General features: G+C 32.9%; 5 protein-coding genes across 5 annotated transcripts; 3 read left to right on the top strand and 2 right to left on the bottom strand.

The window, feature by feature from the left end:
* Positions 1-358: 358 nt before the first annotated feature.
* LOC141691664 (F-box/kelch-repeat protein At3g23880-like) lies at positions 359-1,579 on the bottom strand. Its single transcript, XM_074496428.1, has one exon. It carries the CDS (start codon positions 1,577-1,579, stop codon positions 359-361), a length of 1,221 nt encoding a protein of 406 aa, XP_074352529.1.
* Positions 1,580-3,204: 1,625 nt separating this feature from the next.
* On the top strand, positions 3,205-3,826 carry LOC141691663 (agamous-like MADS-box protein AGL62). Its single transcript, XM_074496427.1, has 2 exons — positions 3,205-3,433; positions 3,480-3,826. Exons 1-2 carry the CDS (start codon positions 3,205-3,207, stop codon positions 3,824-3,826), a joined length of 576 nt encoding a protein of 191 aa, XP_074352528.1.
* Positions 3,827-5,256: 1,430 nt separating this feature from the next.
* LOC141691662 (F-box protein CPR1-like) lies at positions 5,257-7,487 on the bottom strand. Its single transcript, XM_074496426.1, has 3 exons — positions 7,380-7,487; positions 5,676-6,800; positions 5,257-5,295 (listed from the first exon to the last, which is right to left on the bottom strand). Exons 1-3 carry the CDS (start codon positions 7,425-7,427, stop codon positions 5,257-5,259), a joined length of 1,212 nt encoding a protein of 403 aa, XP_074352527.1. The 5' UTR covers positions 7,428-7,487.
* Positions 7,488-9,601: 2,114 nt separating this feature from the next.
* LOC141693465 (large ribosomal subunit protein eL18y) lies at positions 9,602-12,279 on the top strand. The gene is made up of 5 exons (XM_074498569.1): positions 9,602-9,748; positions 9,839-9,928; positions 10,535-10,663; positions 11,204-11,386; positions 11,896-12,279. The coding sequence occupies exons 1-5, from the start codon at positions 9,746-9,748 to the stop codon at positions 12,052-12,054; spliced, it is 564 nt and encodes a 187-aa protein (XP_074354670.1). The 5' UTR covers positions 9,602-9,745; the 3' UTR covers positions 12,055-12,279.
* A 1,013-nt stretch (positions 12,280-13,292) lies between these two features.
* Positions 13,293-17,247, top strand: LOC141693654 (epoxide hydrolase 2-like). The gene is made up of 3 exons (XM_074498806.1): positions 13,293-13,930; positions 15,866-16,104; positions 16,799-17,247. Exons 1-3 carry the CDS (start codon positions 13,466-13,468, stop codon positions 17,043-17,045), a joined length of 951 nt encoding a protein of 316 aa, XP_074354907.1. The 5' UTR covers positions 13,293-13,465; the 3' UTR covers positions 17,046-17,247.
* The last annotated feature ends 893 nt before the right edge of the window (positions 17,248-18,140 follow it).

The following is an 18,140-nucleotide window of genomic DNA, read 5'->3' as shown; positions in this document are numbered from 1 at the left end:
TTAGTAATGTTTAATTAGAGTCTGTGATTAAGTCTTGATTATAATTTTGATCGGGCAGAGGCACCTAAAGCTTTAATGAGGGTGATGGGCATCCAAGGACTTACTCTGTACCACTTGAAGAATCATTTACAAGCACTTATTTTACTCTGTTGTATATAGCATTGTTAGGTGAGATACGAATATTGCGACGGGAAAGAATCAAACCTATATTTGATATTTATTGTTGCAGAAGTATAGACTAGGTAAAATTCAAGATTCACAAACTTGCGATGACAATGATCAAGCAGGTGAGATGTCTTTATATAATGCACGTTGGTTACAAAATTAATACAAGCATGCGTGAGAATTTAAATCAGGACTAATCGAAATTTATCAATGCACACAGAGTATGATGAGAGGCAGATGACTCTCCTAAACAAGAGTACTGAAAAGCCTTCTCTTTTACAAAACTCTTAAGGCTAATGAAACTCGGGACGAAAACCACTGCAACAGCTTGGTTAAAATGGGCCCTCTCCCCAAAAATGTCTAGAACTTTGAATGATTTATTTCCAGGATGATAAGTAAACAAATGAAATTTGGATGATAATAACATTGTCCCATCTTCAAAAACTTTTAACGGATGAATCCGGCCACTTAGCGGATTAATATGTTCACCGTGAATGACAATATCTTTAGTCCAACTATCTTTCATTCCATAATCCTTCATCACCCAAATTGCAACTTCAGATCTTTGCGTGGTATCACATACACACAACAACTCTCGCAGCTTTCCCAATCGCCTAAAATCTACCTTCTCGTCAACTTGTGGACAAGCAGTTAGTTGAAATACTTCTTTCTTCAAATCTAAAGTACACACCTTTTCGTGACTGGTGTCTTTCTTATCATAAACTAACCAGTGAAGGTTGCCAGAGACAAATATACCATCATCGCTTCCATGCCAATTGCGATTGACACAGACAAATAGACCTTCATGATTATCAGGATCGACTAAAAAGGGAACATGTCCTAAACTTCTCCAAACACCTGTTCCAAGTGTATAAACCCAGCACCGTGACTTATCTAAGCCTTCAGTTGAAGAAAAATCATATTCATTGTAAAAGCATACAACCTTGTACTCATTGTTGGTCTTAACAAATCCAAAGCCATACTTCGGATTCATAGTCGAGTTCCTGACGTGCTTGTGAACTGGAAGGCGTATGTAATCTCGTGTGATTAGATTGCATACATAAGCTTCATTTTTATGTTCCCATAAACAAATTAACCCATTAACTGAACCACATAATGCCAAGTAGCAGTGTTCGGGGCTGAAACCTGTGTCAAAACTCATCAGAAGATCATGGTAAATATCATGATGCAGCTCAGATTTTTCATCTAGCTCAGTCAATTTAAAGATATCAAATTTTTTCATATCGTATGGACAAGTTAAAAGGCCTTCAGGTGATCTTGATATATGCAGGCTAGCAAAATAAGGTTCTGAGAGTATTTGGTGCCATCTTTTGCATACACACTTGGAGCGGGCAATTGCCTTGATGGGGATTCTAGAAAGAATGTCAGCCACCAACTCTTCTGGCAAATCCATAGTAAAGGACTGGCCAATCGTCACCTTCAATAAAAAGAATTTGTAAAATTTGATTTGCAAAATCACTACTGTGTTTTAACAGTATCAAGATGAAGAAACCAAAAGAAAACTAAGAAACATGTTATCTTCTCAACACCACAATATCCTCGGAAACAACTTAATTAAGCACTCTTCCTACTAGCAGAACACATATAACTGTTTTATGAAGGTCATGTTCCATGAATAACGGTTTAATCGTGTAAAAACGCGAACACATAAAATAATGTTATGCACTTTGTGTATACAATATAATTGTTCTAAGTATGAAAGTGCATAACAATTATTATTATTAGGTTCGATGTGAGAATCGCTGAAACAAAATAAACAATTATGTTATGCACCTTTTGTATGTGTTATACATAAACGGAAGTTCATAACAATAATATGATGATCATATATATGCATATATACTCATGCAAACCATGCTCACATAAAGATGCACCCAAAATATAAAACGATACAGTAATAACAAATCAGAAGTGTAGACACATTAAAAATACCAATGGCTCTAAAAGAGGAGCAAGACGATTGAATATTGAGAGCAGGGTCTCCACAGTGTAGTTCAGCTTCGCCATGTGAATCATCTTCGATTGGCGTGTGATGATTTTGAACAGTCGTCAAGAAAAACTGTTGGTCCAAAATTTTTGAGATACATAAACAACAAAATTTTTGAGATATATAATTTTTGAGATATACTAACTATAAAAGATTCTGAATAGGGAGTTGACATGTGTACGCCCTAATATTAGGTGTACATCCATTAAATAAAAATTAAGACTGATTTATTCTCAATATAAATAAAGATATTGTGGGCTAATATTAATATGCACATATATCTCAAAAGAAAATAATTCATAAACATGGTATATTATTTTTCGTTGGTCATTGCCTTAACCCGCGCAGTCCAATATTTTTTACCTGCTGATGTATTGTCATAAACTGGGTAATCTGTTGTCACAATATTTATACATAATTCTCACTAAACCCCAAGGCGTGTGCAACGGTCGGTTTGGTCGGTTTTTTACGATCAAACCGGGCTGGAACATATATAACGGTTTTACAGAATATCAAACCGGACCGGACCAGACCAGACCGCGAGTTAACGGTCCGGTCCGGTCGATAACGGTTTGAAACCTAACTAAATATATAATTATAAAATTTATTTATTTTTTAAAATTTATAATACAAATATTACATGTAAAATACAAATTTGAAGATATTAATTAGAATATATATATTAAGTATAAAATAAACTTAAATAATTAATATATATATATATATACATAAAAATGGTATATAATTATAATAAATATATTAATATATATTGAAACGGTCCGGTTCGACCTTAACGGTCCGGTTTGGAGATGAAAACCAGGTCAAACCCTAAAATAACGGTTTTTATTCACACCAAACCTAGATCAAGTCAAACCGCCGAAAAAACCGTAAAAAACGGTTTGGTCTGGTCCGGTTCGGTCGGTTTGACTTTTTTTTCGCACCCCTGCCTAAAACCTCTTATATATTATTATCTTTTCTTCTTACTTTTTTTTCGGTGCAATCTTTTCTTCTTACTTTTCTTCTCAGGAAAGATGATGAGAAAAACAAGTGGTCGTAAAAAGATTGAAATCAAGAGAATAGAAAACACTGCTAATCGGCTAGTTGCTTTCTCGAAACGTCGGCCCAGACTGTTTAATAAAGCTAGTGAATTATGTGTTTTAACCGGTGCTGAGATGGCCATTCTTGTTCAATCTGAAGGAGGCCGTGTGTTTGCTCTTGGTCATCCTACTGTTGATTCTGTTATCCACACTTATCTTGGAAGTAATGTTTCAAATTCGTCAAATCCAAATTATTTGCATATATAAAGAGTACACAAAGATTTGTAAGGAGTTGGAAGTTGAGAAGAATAAATCTAGTAATGTTGGAGAAAGTGAAGGATTTTGGTGGGAAAATTCTTTAGAGAATTTGGAGGCTGATGAACTTGAGATTTTTATTAATTCATTGGAACAATTGAAGTTTAATGTGACAAAGAAAGCTGATGAGTTGAGGACCTTGTCCGCGAGTCCTTCGTCTGACAACATTACTGATGGATTACTTGATGAGTTTCTTCTGGATAACATTGATGTTGCTAATGAAGACTTGATGATGTCGGCTGTTGATCCTAATGATCATGGAGATTCAGTAAGTCAGTCGGTGGATGCTTTCTTTTTATAAGAATAAATCCCGGTGAAGTACGTGCTGGATCAAATTCAAAGTGATGAACATAATGACCAGTTTAATAATTTGCAAGTTCAAGGTGATGTTGGTACTTTTGGAGTTTCTGATTGATTTTTGCTTTGGACGGGATCAAATTCAAAGTGATTTTGGTACCTATGGGATTCCTCGTGATGATCTCTATTTTAAATATGATCAAATTTGAAGTGTATAAACCGTTCTATTCTTGATTATTCAATTAGTAATTCTTATTAATAGTAGCATTTTAAAAAATAATGAGTTGATTTGAAGTGGTCCTTGAGTATTGTTGGGGTTTGTAATTAGAACTTCAAGAAATTTGGAATAATTATCATATGTTTATGTTATTTTTTTATTTATGAGTCTATGACTTATATACGGTGTTATATTTATTTAAGATAATAATGTTTCTGAGGTTTTTTTGGTAAATTTATCTGAGATACATGTAGTTTTTTTACTTTTTTGTATAAAATAGTAATGTTATTTTTATAAATATATGTTACAATAATACCCTATGTATTTAGGGGACATTATAATCAATTTTGAACCAAAATGTCCTAATTTCAAGAATTTCTCATTGGCGTATATAATCTAGCTTATAAAAGTACAAAACAACACTTTATCTTTTTGGTAAATCTTTAATCATGGCAAACAGTTAAAAAAATCGGTTTTTCTAATATGTGCCCAAAAACACGTAATAAGTACTAAATTTTATGAGTTTGGTGTATTTTTATTGGTGGAGTTATTGTAAATGTAGGGGTACATCAATATTTATAATTAGAGGATCAATCAAAATGCACCAAAATGATGAGAGTTGGTACTTATTGTGTGCTCCTAGGCACACATTAAAAAACCCTTAAAAAAATTACTAGAAGAATTAGTAGTTGAACTGCAAGCTATTAACTTATATCATGATACCAGAAACAGCACCAGCTATTAAAAAATCTCATTCTACGTACTAAATAAAAAAATTGAAATTGATTAGTGAGGATAAATTTACATTCTAATCTATTAGTATTTAAGATTAAATTTATATGTTATTCATGAAGTATACGATGAAAAACAAATAGGTAGTGAAACTAATTAACTCCATTCCTTGAGCCTGTCAAAAAAGAAAGAAAAGAAATAACTCCATTCCTTGATTGTATTGAGAAATGATCAAAAAGTCTCAAACATAATCAGTGGGTGGATTAAATCATTTCAAATCCATAACTAGCACCAGAGATTTGCACAGTGGAATACAATAGTTCTATTAAAGTTGAAACATTCATACTGATCCCTGAAATTTTCAAGTTCTGACCGAAACAGATAGAACCAGACACATTGTAAGTGCAGCTTACAAACATAGTGAGTTTATGAGTTAATCATATTGCCGAGCTGCTTTCTGAAACCGTCTCTCCACGAGTTGAAACTTAGACTAAACTTGATGATCTAAAGTACCCAAACCTTCTCTAACATGATGTTGAAAAAACTTAGAGAAAAAAGACACCTACATTTTGCAGAGAACTTGTACTGCTATTTTTCTTGTTTATTTGTTTTCCTTTCCTCTCCTAAAACTCAAGGTAAACTAGCCATTATATAGGCTTTACAAACATATTAAAACTAACTATTACTAAAACTAACCACTACTAATTAATGGGTAAATTACATGTCCATAATTTACTCCATAACTCCACTACCCCACTACTAAACAATTCTAAAATAATATTTTTCTCTAATAATTAATCATTGCTAAATATCTAATAATTAAATAAACAAATAATTAATAACTAAATTTAAGATTATTCCAACACATGAAACTCTTGAGCCTAATAAAACTTGGGACAAAAACCATTGCGATAGGTTTCTTGTAGCACTCGCTTGTAAAACCCATGTTAAATATTTTCCAAGTTTTATTTTCCGTATCATACATTACCTGATAATCCTTCAAGGCTAATAAAATCAGAGTCCCGTCCTTAAAAACTTTTAAAGGATGAACCCTGCCATAAAGCAGACTATGGTCAGGAGGACATCGTTCTTGGATGATGATTTCTTTGCTCCAACTTTCTTTCATTTCATAATCCTTCATAACCCAAATAATAAGTCCAGATTTTGCCGTGTTATCACATACACACAAGGAATCTCCTAGCACTCCCAATCTCCTAAAATCTTCCTTCTCACAAGCTCGAGGAGGGGCGGTGAGTTGATATACTTCATTCTTCAAATCAAAAGTACATACCCTTTCTTGATTGGTGTCCAGAACATTAACTAACCAGTGAAGATTGCTACCCATAAATACACCATCTTTACTTCCATTCCAAGAGTTATAGGCACGGTCATATAGAAAATCTCGATTACCAACCTTGGCTAAAAATGGAACCTGTCCTAAACTTCTCCACATGCCTGTTCCAAGTGTATAAACCTCGCACCATAACTTATCCAAGCCTTCAGTTGAAGAAAAATCATGCTCGTAAAAGCATACCACCTTGAACTCATGACTGACTTTCACGAATCCAAAGCCATAAGCTAGAAAATTTGACAACTTTCTAATGTACTTTTGACGTGGGAGGCGTATGTACTCTCGTGTGATTGGATTACAAATGCAAGTTCCACCCCCATCTTTCTTTAAACAAATTAAGCCATTAACTGAACCGCATAAAGGCCAATCCTCGCCAACAAATTCATTTTCAAGGTCAAAACTTATCACAGGGCCATCGTGAATATCAGGATGGGGTGTGTTGTCTACTTCAGCCAAATTATAAATATTAAACTCTTCAAAATAACATGGTTGATAAATTATTAGGCCTGCAGGTGATCTTGATAAATGCAGGTTAGCAAATAGAGGCTCTGAGAGTAACCTGCGCCATTTTTTGCATACACCATTGCAAAGTATAATCGTCTCTATGGGATTTTTTGATAGAATGTAAGCCATAATCTCTTCTGGTAAATCATCAGTGAAGGATTTGCCACTGTACACCTTCCAACATATACAATACAAATAATATCAGTTAACAATATTACGACTGTCTTCTAATCATATTATCAAAATCCCAAACTATATTAATCAAGTGCTATTATTACACAAGTTTTTTCCTTTAACGCCTTTTCAACTAAGCAAAGGGTCTAGCACATGATTTTTATAACAAAGAATAGTCCGAGTAATCATGGCATCATGTATTCAAACCAAAAATCCTAATTTACACCTATCACGATATGGTATGTTATAACAATCGCCTGCCGTGGAACCGGATCGTTTAACTAATCAAGTGCTGTCAAGTATTAACAAGAGTGCTGATGATTTTTAGCTTATGAAACCTCAAGCTACATAATCTTCTAAAGAAAATCACATAAATATCTAAATAAAACAGGGACTAATCAAGAAAACAGGGCCACGTTTATAAATCGAACTCCACCAACGACATGCATGAACAAATTTCATGCTATTATAAATCAAGAAACATGACCATCTCATTAAAAACAGGAAAAAGATTGTAACAGAGGCAAATAGGAATAAAACAAAGTAATAAGTTGTGGAGTAAAACAAGGACATTCATACCTCTTTTCTTTTTGCAACCTTTTTTCTTTTTGCCAAGTGCTTCTTCATACCTGGTGTGCCTGTAGAAGAACAAAGAAAATTAGCTTCGGAGAAAAACACAGAAGATATAAATTATGGTAGAATATGTAAATTGATTATTAGGGTATTGAGTTCTGAACAGCAACGGTTCATGAATTACTTTTTCTTTTTATTTTTTAAGCCAGATTCGCTAATTACTTGTTTGTATTTTTTTTCCCACTAATAATTCTCCTAAAGTAACCAAAGGGAAAGGTTTTGTTCATGTGATAAAATTTATCATTTAACCCAAGTTCAAATTTATGTATGATGGCCCAAAAATTAGGACAATAAAACAATGTCCGAGAAGAGAAATATTTGGAAAAAAATTAATAAAATAAATTTACCTGATTAGTAGAAAGAGGTCTACTGTAATTAAATTGTTCACCCGCTCACAAGTAGACCTGACAAATCAGATAAACCGATCGGTTTCGGATCATATCTATTTCGGATCGGTTCCAATTTTGGATTATGATATAACCGGAGGTCATTCGAATCGGATCGGATGTGAATCGGTTTGGGTCTAATTCGGATTACAAGCAGATGAAAATCGGATAAAAATCGGACAAAATGTGGTTCGGATCAAATTCGGTTCGGGTATTTTAGATCATAACTTATTTATTTTTTCATGTTGTGTAATTTAAAATACTATTTTTTTATTAAATGTAGTACTTTTAATATAATATAATGTACTTTTATATTAATTTATGATTAAATAATTAAAGTATCACGAATGTAAGATACATTTAAGAATGAATTTTACTTATTTCGGATCAAATTCGGTTCATATATTATATGAATCGGTTTTGTTAGATTCCACTTTAATCGGATATAGTATTTCGAATTATTTTCGGTTAAGTTTTCGGATCGGTTTAATTCAGTTTTCGGATAATTATCAGTTTATATAATTCAGATCTCGGATCGGATCTCGAATCCATAGATTTCGGTTCGGTTATTCGGATCCGGACCAATAATGTCAGGTCTCATCATAAGCACCAAATAAGAAACAAAATGAAATGTAACCATAGGCTCCCTTGATTAGACACTTTTTATTAAAAAAATCATATTAGCATGTATATTAAAAAATTGCTTATATCAAACTTATTATAATAAAAAATTTATTAATTTATAATCAATAAATTAATAATCTATAATAAATTAATATTTTCAATGCATATTTTTTATCCCAATATAATAAAATTAGCAAAGAAACTTTGAAGAAGAAAATTTTACATTAAACTCCCAGGGACCTAGATCACTTTAAAAGCGGATAGGACCAAACCTTTTTTCGTGTGTAAGATTAAATAAAATCGAAATTCAAAATTACTAAAATGTGACGTAAAATTGTCATTAACAACACATAACATCATCGCATATGATAAAAAATGCTGTCAAAATTGGCCACCATCTTTAGATACAAAAAGATACAAATATGTGACACATGTACATAGTGTTATTTGGAATTTTTAATTTAAAAATTCAGAAAATAAATTTTAAAATGAAAAAAAACTAAAAATAAATGTAAAATTAAAACTAACAAATAAATTATTCTGTTTAAAACTAAAAAAGTCACCAAATATATATATATATATATAAACTACTAAACAATTTACGGAGAATCATATCATAAATACAAATATTTTGAACATAAAAAGCTAAAAAAGAACAAAGGCATTTAAGAAGGATTAATACAAACATTTAAACAAAGTTACAAAATTTGAAAAGTATATTATTTCAATCCTCGCTCAATTCAAAAATTTATTAATATAAATATTTATTTATAAAAATATAAGTAATATTTATAAAAAAATATATAAATTTTCGAAAATTTACAATTAAATTTATTTCTCCTAATATAATAAATAAGTTGAATCGAGTCGAATTACTTACCCAACAAAGTTACTTATAAGTGATGTACAAATAACTTATTTTTTAAAACTTCCATATTTATAAAATAAATTTAAATATTATATATTTATCATAAATATTTATGATCATATTTTATTTTGTATATTTTTTCCAAAATTAGTGATTTAGTTTCAGAAATAAAATTTGCTAGACCGACTCTTCACTGTTCATATTTAATCTTGTTTACCGGAGTTTAGCCCAATTAACGGGCCCAACTTCACAAAAGGAGCATATCCGATACTATAATTTAGGCCTCACTAATGAAGCCCAAAAATCATAATTAGGTCCAATAGCTACCTTCTTCACTCCCATTTTACAAAACCCTAATAAATCTCTCTCTCTCTCTCTCTCTGACTCTCTCTCTCTCAAACTAGCGGCGAGACTCACAAAATTCATCAACAGCAATGGTTTATTTCAACCCACTCAATTAATAACAATTTATTTATTTAAATTTATAATTATTAATTTGTGTTTGTTTTTTTGGGTGATTAATTCAGGGTATTGATTTGATAGCCGGAGGTAAAAGCAAGAGGACTAAGAGGACTGCCCCTAGATCAGATGATATTTACTTGAAACTCATTGTCAAGGTTTTATTCATTTATCGAGATTAAAAATACATTTTATCCGTTACGTTAGGACCGGAACAAATTATTAATTTATCGAGATGATATTTAAAAATTTATTCGTTTATTCGAGATTAGAAATATATTGTATGCTGTAACCGAAAAAAATTATTCATTTTTTGAGATTAGAAGTGTAATGTGTATTGTCTGTTGTGACCGGAAAAAGTTATTCATTTATTGAGATTATAAGTTTGGGATTATAAGTATATTGTATTGAGATTATAAGTTTGGGATTATAAGTATATTGTATGTTGTGATCGTAAAAATTATTATTCATTTATCGAGATTAAAAATGCGAGATTATAAAATATTGTATGCTGTGACTGGGATAATTATTCATATATTGAGATTAGAAGTATATTATTTGTTGTGACCGGAAAAAAATGTTCATTTATTGAGATTAAGAATAAAAGTTTGGGATTGGAAGTGCGTTGTATGTTTTTACTGGGAATAATTGTTTATTTATCGAGAATAGAATTTGAGATTGGAAGTGTATTGTAAGTTGTGGGTTTGAATGATTGTTTGTTTATCGAGGTTATAGTGTTTATTGATTTTTTTGTATGTTGTTAGTTGTATCGCTTTTTGGTGAGGAGGACCGGGAGTAAGTTCAATGCTGTGATATTGAAGAGGTTGTTTATGAGTAAAACTAATAAGCCACCGATGTCGCTTTCGAGGTTGATACGGTTTATGACCGGAAAGGTATTTTGTTTGTACTTTCGGCTCTGTGTGATATGTTTTTTATGCTCTTTATGTGTTTTTATCGATGTTTGTTACGAAGTTTTAAGTTCAATGTGGTGAAAATTAGAAATGGTTGTAAATGCTTATAACTGAAAATGTATATATGCTTATTAGTTACTGGATGCAAAGTCGCTTACTATTTACTGAATGCAAAGTCTATAATACATGTATTGTATTGTTCTTGCTTAGAAGTGCTTGACACTGTTACTTTCCCCTGGCATCAGTTTGCTTTTTCTTATTAGTAGCTTGTAAGACAATTTTGTTATGCTCGTTAATTATTTATGATTATGCACTTACAACTTAATCAGCAATTTGCATTTTTCTACCATAATTGAAAGAGGGGGGGGGTTATGGATACTTTTATGTAATGGGTCTTCACTATGTAAAGTGTAAACTATTGAAGATGGGGAAATGGAGTTTTGATTTTGCACATATAGATTATAGTGTGTGTTTCTGAATGGGAGACTAATATATTTGTTAAACGGGTGGTTGGTGTTCTAGGAGGACAAGATTGCTGTGATTGTTGGAACTATTACTGATGATGTTCGAGTGCATGAAATTCCTTGCATGAAGGTAACCGCTTTGAGGTTCACAGAGACTGCGAGGGCAAGGATTGAGAAGGCTGGCGGTGAATGTTTGACATTTGACCAGCTTGCTCTTAGAGCTCCTCTGGGACAGAACACAGTAAGTTTACTAATATATTCTGCCTACTTGTGCTAAATATTATTGTTACAGAGTGTTGTATGCTTTACAATGTGCGCATAGGTAAATAATTTTCGGAAATCACTAGCCAAATTGGTGATATAAAACTTATGGCTTATGAAATTACTACTAGTTAGTGTTTGTTATTTAACCCGGACTGACTTTCAAAATATTTATGATTCTGTAGAATAGCAAATTATTATGAACCAAAATTTTATTTTCTTATCTGATGCCATTTGTTAGAATGCCATCTCAATGCATTATGCAGAGCATCTGATGTATATGCTGAATTGTAATTTTCTAAAACAAATTCCGTCAGCTATGCTGCTTGCCTAGTTGGCTTGTTAGCTTATACCTCATGTAGACAATGCTATATGTAAAAACGAATAAGTGGCATGAATATAGTGAATAATATGTTCTTCTGAAATATGAACGAGGAAACTAAGAGACGCTGACATGGATTCTTACTTTTTTTTTTATGATTATTTTAGGTTCTTCTCAGAGGTCCTAAGAACTCTCGTGAAGCAGTGAAGCACTTTGGCAAGGCTCCTGGTGTGCCACACAGTCACAGCAAGCCCTATGTGCGATCAAAGGGAAGGAAATTTGAAAAGGCTAGAGGCAAAAGGAAGAGCAGAGGCTTTAGGGTTTGAGTTGTATTATGGTTACAAGACAGACACCTCCATGTTTTTTACTGTGCTTGTTTGGATTCCCTGTTTTAAACAATTGTGTTATCTGTGGCAACCTCCAATGCATTAGTCCTTTGGACACTACAACATATGTAGGATCAAGGGATCAACTTTGAAGTTATGAATGTTTGATGGTTATCCATATCTTAGTAACTCTTGAATGTTCACTGGTAAAAGTTCTCTTCCACATTTTTAAGTCATTGTATTATACAGAACTTGGTGTTGATAATTAATCCTCAAATATAGTCATTAGTTACCTTAACAGTTTAGTGCAGGGTTGACGTGTGCCTAAAAAATTTCCCCAAAATAATAACCGAGGAAAAGGGAGATCATTAAATCAATTTTTTTCCCGAGAGATTAGATTTCTTCCCTTTCTGGTGGGTTGCAGCCTCTGAGTTGGGAAGTTAAATCTTGGATTCTTGGTTATCCAGAGTTCACAATCATATACTCCTGGTGAACCTTCCTAAAGTTGAATCTCCGCTTTCTGGTGATATTTGCAGCCTCTGAGTAGCATATAAAGATATACCAGTATTGTGCAAATGAGCGTCAATATTTGCAACCATGTCTGTAGTTTGTTTGCTCTAGTTCATCTTCCAACTCTTTATAGAGTTTGGGAATTTTAACTTGCTGCTTGTGAGCACAAGCTTGATGCAAGAAGACCTGAGTTACAGGATTTCATTTATTGTCAACCTTTGCCTTCTTTTTTTCCCCCATTTTGGAAGTTTCAATTTAGTTGGTTCAAGTAAAATTTGGGATGTGTTATGGTGATTTATTTATTTATTGGTTTATTTTGCTTGGTGAGCTTTTTTTTCTTGTTTTGGAGTGTTTGTCCCCTTTTATTTTCCTATATATAAAAAAGAATAAAAAGAAAAAGAAAGTGATATTGACTTTCTTTTGTTTAGTACTCCCTCCGTTCCAAAATAAGCGTCGCTTTGACTTTTGACACGTATTTTGAGTTGTTAAAAAAAGGTACTTGTATATATTTTTTTTATAAATTTTCTTTTCTAAATAAAAATATAAATATAAAATTTTAATTCAGGAAAAAAAAATTTGAAAAAAAATATATGCAAATATCTTTTTTTAGTATTTTAAAAAAATGTATCAAAAGTCAAAACGACACTTATTTTGGGACAGAGGGAATAATAGTACATGCACAAAATTAGATATATACAAGATTTTAGATTTCTTTTTTTCCCCCTGATTGTAGCTTTATCATTTGTCACGCAAAAAGAGAAGAGAGAGCAGTCAAATAAGACGTACGTTAGTTATAAACAAACACCCTGTCAGTTTCTTCCTCGTTTCTTGTCTGATTCCTCCCTCCAAAATAGATAGTTGAAAACCAAATCATCTTTCCCGAGCTCAAAGCAAAACAGAGATGGACAAAATCCAACACAAGAATTTACATGTCAATGGAATCAACATGCACATAGCTGAGATTGGTGAAGGCCAGCCCATCCTCTTCGTGCACGGCTTCCCTGAGCTCTGGTACTCTTGGCGCCACCAGTTACTGTCACTGTCTTCGCTTGGTTACCGAGCTATCGCTCCTGACCTCCGTGGCTACGGTGACACTGATGTTCCTCCTTCAGTGTCCAGCTACACTGTGCACCATATTGTAGGAGACCTTGTTGCTCTTCTGGACTTGTTGAAGATAGACAAGGTGTTTCTAGTTGGTCATGACTGGGGCTCGCATATCTGCTGGTGGTTTTGCAAGCTTCGACCGGATAGGATCAGGGCTTTGGTTAGTTTGAGTGTTGCGCATATGCCTAGGAATCCTAATAGGAAGCCTTTGCAATCCATGCGTTCTGCTTTTGGCGACGATTATTACATTTGCAGATTTCAGGTATTGTATTCATTCATTGTTTTTACTCTCAATTATTCTCTTACAATTTCTGATTTTGATGACTGTTGCTGTCAATCATTACTGTTCTTATGTTTCATAAACATGCCAATAGTTTTGGGGGAATTTAATTAGAAATCCACGGTGAGGTTCCAAAGTATAATTAACTTGATTTTTAAAGTTAGAAATATTAAGGCTTATCTTGAGGAAGTTAGAAATAGGGAGTAGAGACTTTGAGAATTGAGTTATACCCACTTCCAAATTATAAATTTCAATATGGCTTCTTAATAAGCTTTAAGGAACTGCATAATTTTTTGATAATCTTTGTCTTATGTGAAGATTAAGAGTTAAATCTTTATATGAAGTTATAAGTATAACAGTATATTTTATAAGACTTAAAAGCACGACCTTTAAAATCTAAAGCACAAGTTAGTGACAATAGTTTAGTTTGCCGATTTTATAGTTGCCATGGAAAGCACCTAGGAGTATTACATTTGTTGAACTGTGGTCCATTCTATAAATGCCATTATTTATTAAAGTTGTTCATGCATTAACAGGATAATAAATCTGATAAGCCTTGTATCTGTCATGAAGAGCGGTGATATAAGTCATGAATCTTTCGACATGTGTCTTCATTGAAATATATCAGAACTATAAACTTGTTTCTGTGGGACACTATCAATAACTACTTCCTGGAATTTACTGTCAGATCATGCATTTGTTGTGGTTTCCGGACTCGCGCGGTGAAGAGTTAATATGTTTATTATTAAAGATAGGTTTTTATAAGTGGTTATTTCGGTAGCGGTTAAAAATTGATGCAATATGAAAAGAACTCTTAAGCTTGTATAACTAATGTTCATACTGTAGAGTACCTCTATTCCAAAATTACAGATTCATTTTGACTGTTTAATTTCAATGTCTTAGCACTAAACAGCTATACATATTGACTGCCATCTGTATGCTTCTATGCATTCCATATCAAATTAGCTTGTTTCAATTAAGATTTCCAACTAATCTATTTGAGACTTTTCTTGTGTGCTATGTCTGAGAATATCAAGGGCAGGGGAGGGGACTCGGAAGTAGTTTTCGGTGGGGTTGCTCATTTTTTACCAGTTTTAGATTCCTTATCTCAGAGAATCTTTCTGTTAAGAGTGGACTAGTGAACTCAAGTTGTTCAATTTAGATTCAGCGTTCAACAATAAGGTTTTGGTAAGAAGTGGTCTACTTTATTCCGAAAATCTTCCTCCTATTAAAATCTTTAGTCAATGATACGACATTCTGGCAACTCCGGTCTTAGATGCATCTCATAATTGTGGACATTGTATTTTTCTTTTTAATCTAGAAAAAAAAAATGGAATCTCTGAAGACAAAAAAAAAAAAAATTTGAAATTCCTCTAAACTTGCTCTGCATATGGGAGCTGCTGAAGATAGCTGTTCCTCTTATATTCTTGTCAATTTCATAGTTTTATTTGTCATGTCAACTCATGGCTCCATGACAGGTTTAAATGAAAATTCTGTATATGAAGCACTTACGCTGTACAGTGAAGGAATACAAGATTCTTCTTTGATTTGTATTATCTTGGTACCCAGTATCATTCTATGTATGTTTTATAATGGTACTAGAAGTTTTGAGTGGTGGAATGATGAAATAGTAGGCAAATTAATGTTTCACTTATTTGAACAAACATTTGACAAATTAAAGAACAACTGTATGATCAGTGGCAGACCATATTCATAGGCTGAATATTAACGGCTTAGTTAAGTTTCTTCATCTTATTTTTCTCAAAAATGAAATGTAAGGACACAATAGTTTGATGCCCTAGCAAACTATTTTCCATTAATCATGTAAAGTGTTGGTTCAAATAGGAATGTATAGTATCAAGTAGTCCTTAATGATGTTATCTTACTTTATTTTTATTTTGCTGCCTATGCATATAGGAACCTGGTGTGGCAGAAGAAGACTTTGCTCGCGTTGATCCTGCAATTATAATAAAGAAATTTCTTGTAGGTCGCAATCCAGGTCTATTTCGTATACCTAAAGATGGATTAGGCCGTAACCCTAAAAAAGGAATAATACTTCCTTCTTGGTTATCGGAGGAAGATGTAAACTATTATGCAAGCAAATTCAAGCAGACAGGCTTTACAGGTGGACTGAACTACTACCGAGCTATGGATCTGTAAGTTTCCTTTTCCATTTTTTGTATTTAATAAAAAGATGATTACTTGATAAATATGTCTCTTGTATATCAGATAGAAGTGTTCATACCTTAAAAGAAGGGATCCCTAGCATTGTGGCCAAGTAGTACCCCACATCATTGGTAATAAGAGGTTGAGAGGTTCGAGTCTCTGTGGGGCTTGTGTTTGAATTTTTTATAATCGATTTTTTTTAAAAAAGTAAGAATGAAAAGGTTATATCATGCTCCTACGTTATCAAGGTCATGATGTATGCAGCCTAAGCCTAATTTTTTCATGAGAGGTTGTTTCTAGGATTAGCAGATAGCATTATCCTTATTATTCTTCGTGCATTTCCGTTATACTCTAAATTCATATACTCTGAATAGCATTATCCTTATTATTCTTCGTGCATTTCCATTATACTCTAAATTCATATACTCTAGCTTGATGGGCTGCATCATGCATGAGGATAATGCAAACGGCTTTTTGATTCATGTAAAATTCTATGTTGTACTCAATATGTCTGCTAGTTTTGTATAATATTATAGCCATCTACAGAGCAATTTGTTTTCAGTTTTGCATCAAGAAACTCTTTATCTGAAACAATGTCTCTTTTAGATTAGATATTTGCTAGTTTACTGTTTTGGCTACATAATACTTGAGGCCTGCAAAATTTATTTCTGGTACCTCATACAGAAACTGGGAGCTCACAGCACCATGGACTGGTGTGCAAGTAAAGGTGCCTGTGAAGTACATTGTGGGGGACCTGGACATAACCTATAATACCCCAGGAGCCAAGGAATATATACATAAAGGGGGTCTCAAAAGAGATGTACTGTTCTTGCAGGAATTAGTGATTATGGAAGGTGTTGCTCACTTTCTCCAAGAAGAGAGGCCAGAAGAAATTAGCGCACACATCTACGATTTCATCAAGAAGTTCTGATCTTGTTTTAGTATGTAACTGTGGTTTATTGCAGCAAGTTTCTAAGATAGTGGCTTTCTTTACATGTTTGAAATTAAAAATAAGGTGTGAAGAAAAGAAATTGTTTGGGATTAGGCTTGTGATTCGCTCCCCTCAACCTTGGTTTGTGCTGCTTGTTTTGTGGTAGCCTATAATAAATTAAAATTTCATGTTTGTGCTGTAATACATTCACCATATTATTGGCAGCTTGTATTTCTGGAAGATCTACACATTCATAGTAAAATACAATGTTAACGAATTCATTAAAATCAGGAGCTGATTAGATTCTCCGTAAGTGAAGTTATAAATGTTTCATCGAAAGAATCTCAGCAAGTCTAAGCATTACCTTGTGAATAGAGCAGTTTTTATACCTTAGCTCCTGCTTACTGGTTTAGGTAACTGGTAATGGAGTCATATATGAGCACTGATTTCATATGCCTTTTCTTCGAAATTCAGATTCTCCCTAAAATTAACCTCTGTTTATCACTTTTAACTTTTACTCAGTCCACGACATTGTTGAATCTCAGTTTCTTAAAAACATGCATTACTTGTTTCTGAGCGAAAGAAGTAAATTTTTTCTTGTTCATAAGAGAGGGCAATAAAAAGAGATATGTTCATTGTAAATCAATGAACACAAAAATGTATGTCGAATAATAGAGGAATATTGATTACAGTATTTTTAAATAATATTACGGTAATAAATAACTTGTGCAAGATTGCTCTAATAATATAGCATAACTTATATGTAGCTTAATAAATCATCTTATATGGTATTCAAGTTATGTGAAATCATAACTAGCTACACGTAAGAAGATGATTTATTGCAATGATCAGGCAGTTGATAGTGTTGAGTGGTTCAAAATATTCAAAAAGTTTCTGGTGAGATGACAAGTTATGTGAAATTACAACTCGGAATACCATAGAAACACCAATTTAAGCTATTCAATACATGGAGAATTTAAAAGGCTTTCAACAAAAGGTTCAAAATATTCATTTGCAAGTATCATCTCTTCTCTTCCTTCACAAAGATATACAAATCCTGCGCATCCAGATGAATAAATCTCTGAATGTTCCTGT

This window comes from Apium graveolens, chromosome 10, assembly GCF_009905375.1.
Source record: "Apium graveolens cultivar Ventura chromosome 10, ASM990537v1, whole genome shotgun sequence".
NCBI classification, from domain to species: Eukaryota; Viridiplantae; Streptophyta; class Magnoliopsida; order Apiales; family Apiaceae; genus Apium; species Apium graveolens.
Note: the sequence above shows the minus strand (reverse complement) of the source record. Positions and strands in the feature narration are given on the sequence as shown.

Coding starts and splice junctions, on each gene's coding strand:
- LOC141691663 (XM_074496427.1), top strand. CDS start 3,205: ATGATGAGAAAAACAAGTGGTCGTAAAAAGATTGAAATCAAGAGAATA. Junction 3,434..3,479: donor TATCCACACTTATCTTGGAA/GTAATGTTTCAA, acceptor GCATATATAAAG/AGTACACAAAGATTTGTAAG.
- LOC141691662 (XM_074496426.1), bottom strand. CDS start 7,427: ATGAAGAAGCACTTGGCAAAAAGAAAAAAGGTTGCAAAAAGAAAAGAG. Junction 6,801..7,379: donor AGGTTGCAAAAAGAAAAGAG/GTATGAATGTCC, acceptor ATATGTTGGAAG/GTGTACAGTGGCAAATCCTT. Junction 5,296..5,675: donor ACAAGAAACCTATCGCAATG/GTTTTTGTCCCA, acceptor ACATCATGTTAG/AGAAGGTTTGGGTACTTTAG.
- LOC141693465 (XM_074498569.1), top strand. Junction 9,929..10,534: donor ACTTGAAACTCATTGTCAAG/GTTTTATTCATT, acceptor GTATGTTGTTAG/TTGTATCGCTTTTTGGTGAG. Junction 10,664..11,203: donor TACGGTTTATGACCGGAAAG/GTATTTTGTTTG, acceptor TTGGTGTTCTAG/GAGGACAAGATTGCTGTGAT.
- LOC141693654 (XM_074498806.1), top strand. CDS start 13,466: ATGGACAAAATCCAACACAAGAATTTACATGTCAATGGAATCAACATG. Junction 13,931..15,865: donor ATTACATTTGCAGATTTCAG/GTATTGTATTCA, acceptor CTATGCATATAG/GAACCTGGTGTGGCAGAAGA. Junction 16,105..16,798: donor TACTACCGAGCTATGGATCT/GTAAGTTTCCTT, acceptor TACCTCATACAG/AAACTGGGAGCTCACAGCAC.
- LOC141691664 (XM_074496428.1), bottom strand. CDS start 1,579: ATGGATTTGCCAGAAGAGTTGGTGGCTGACATTCTTTCTAGAATCCCC.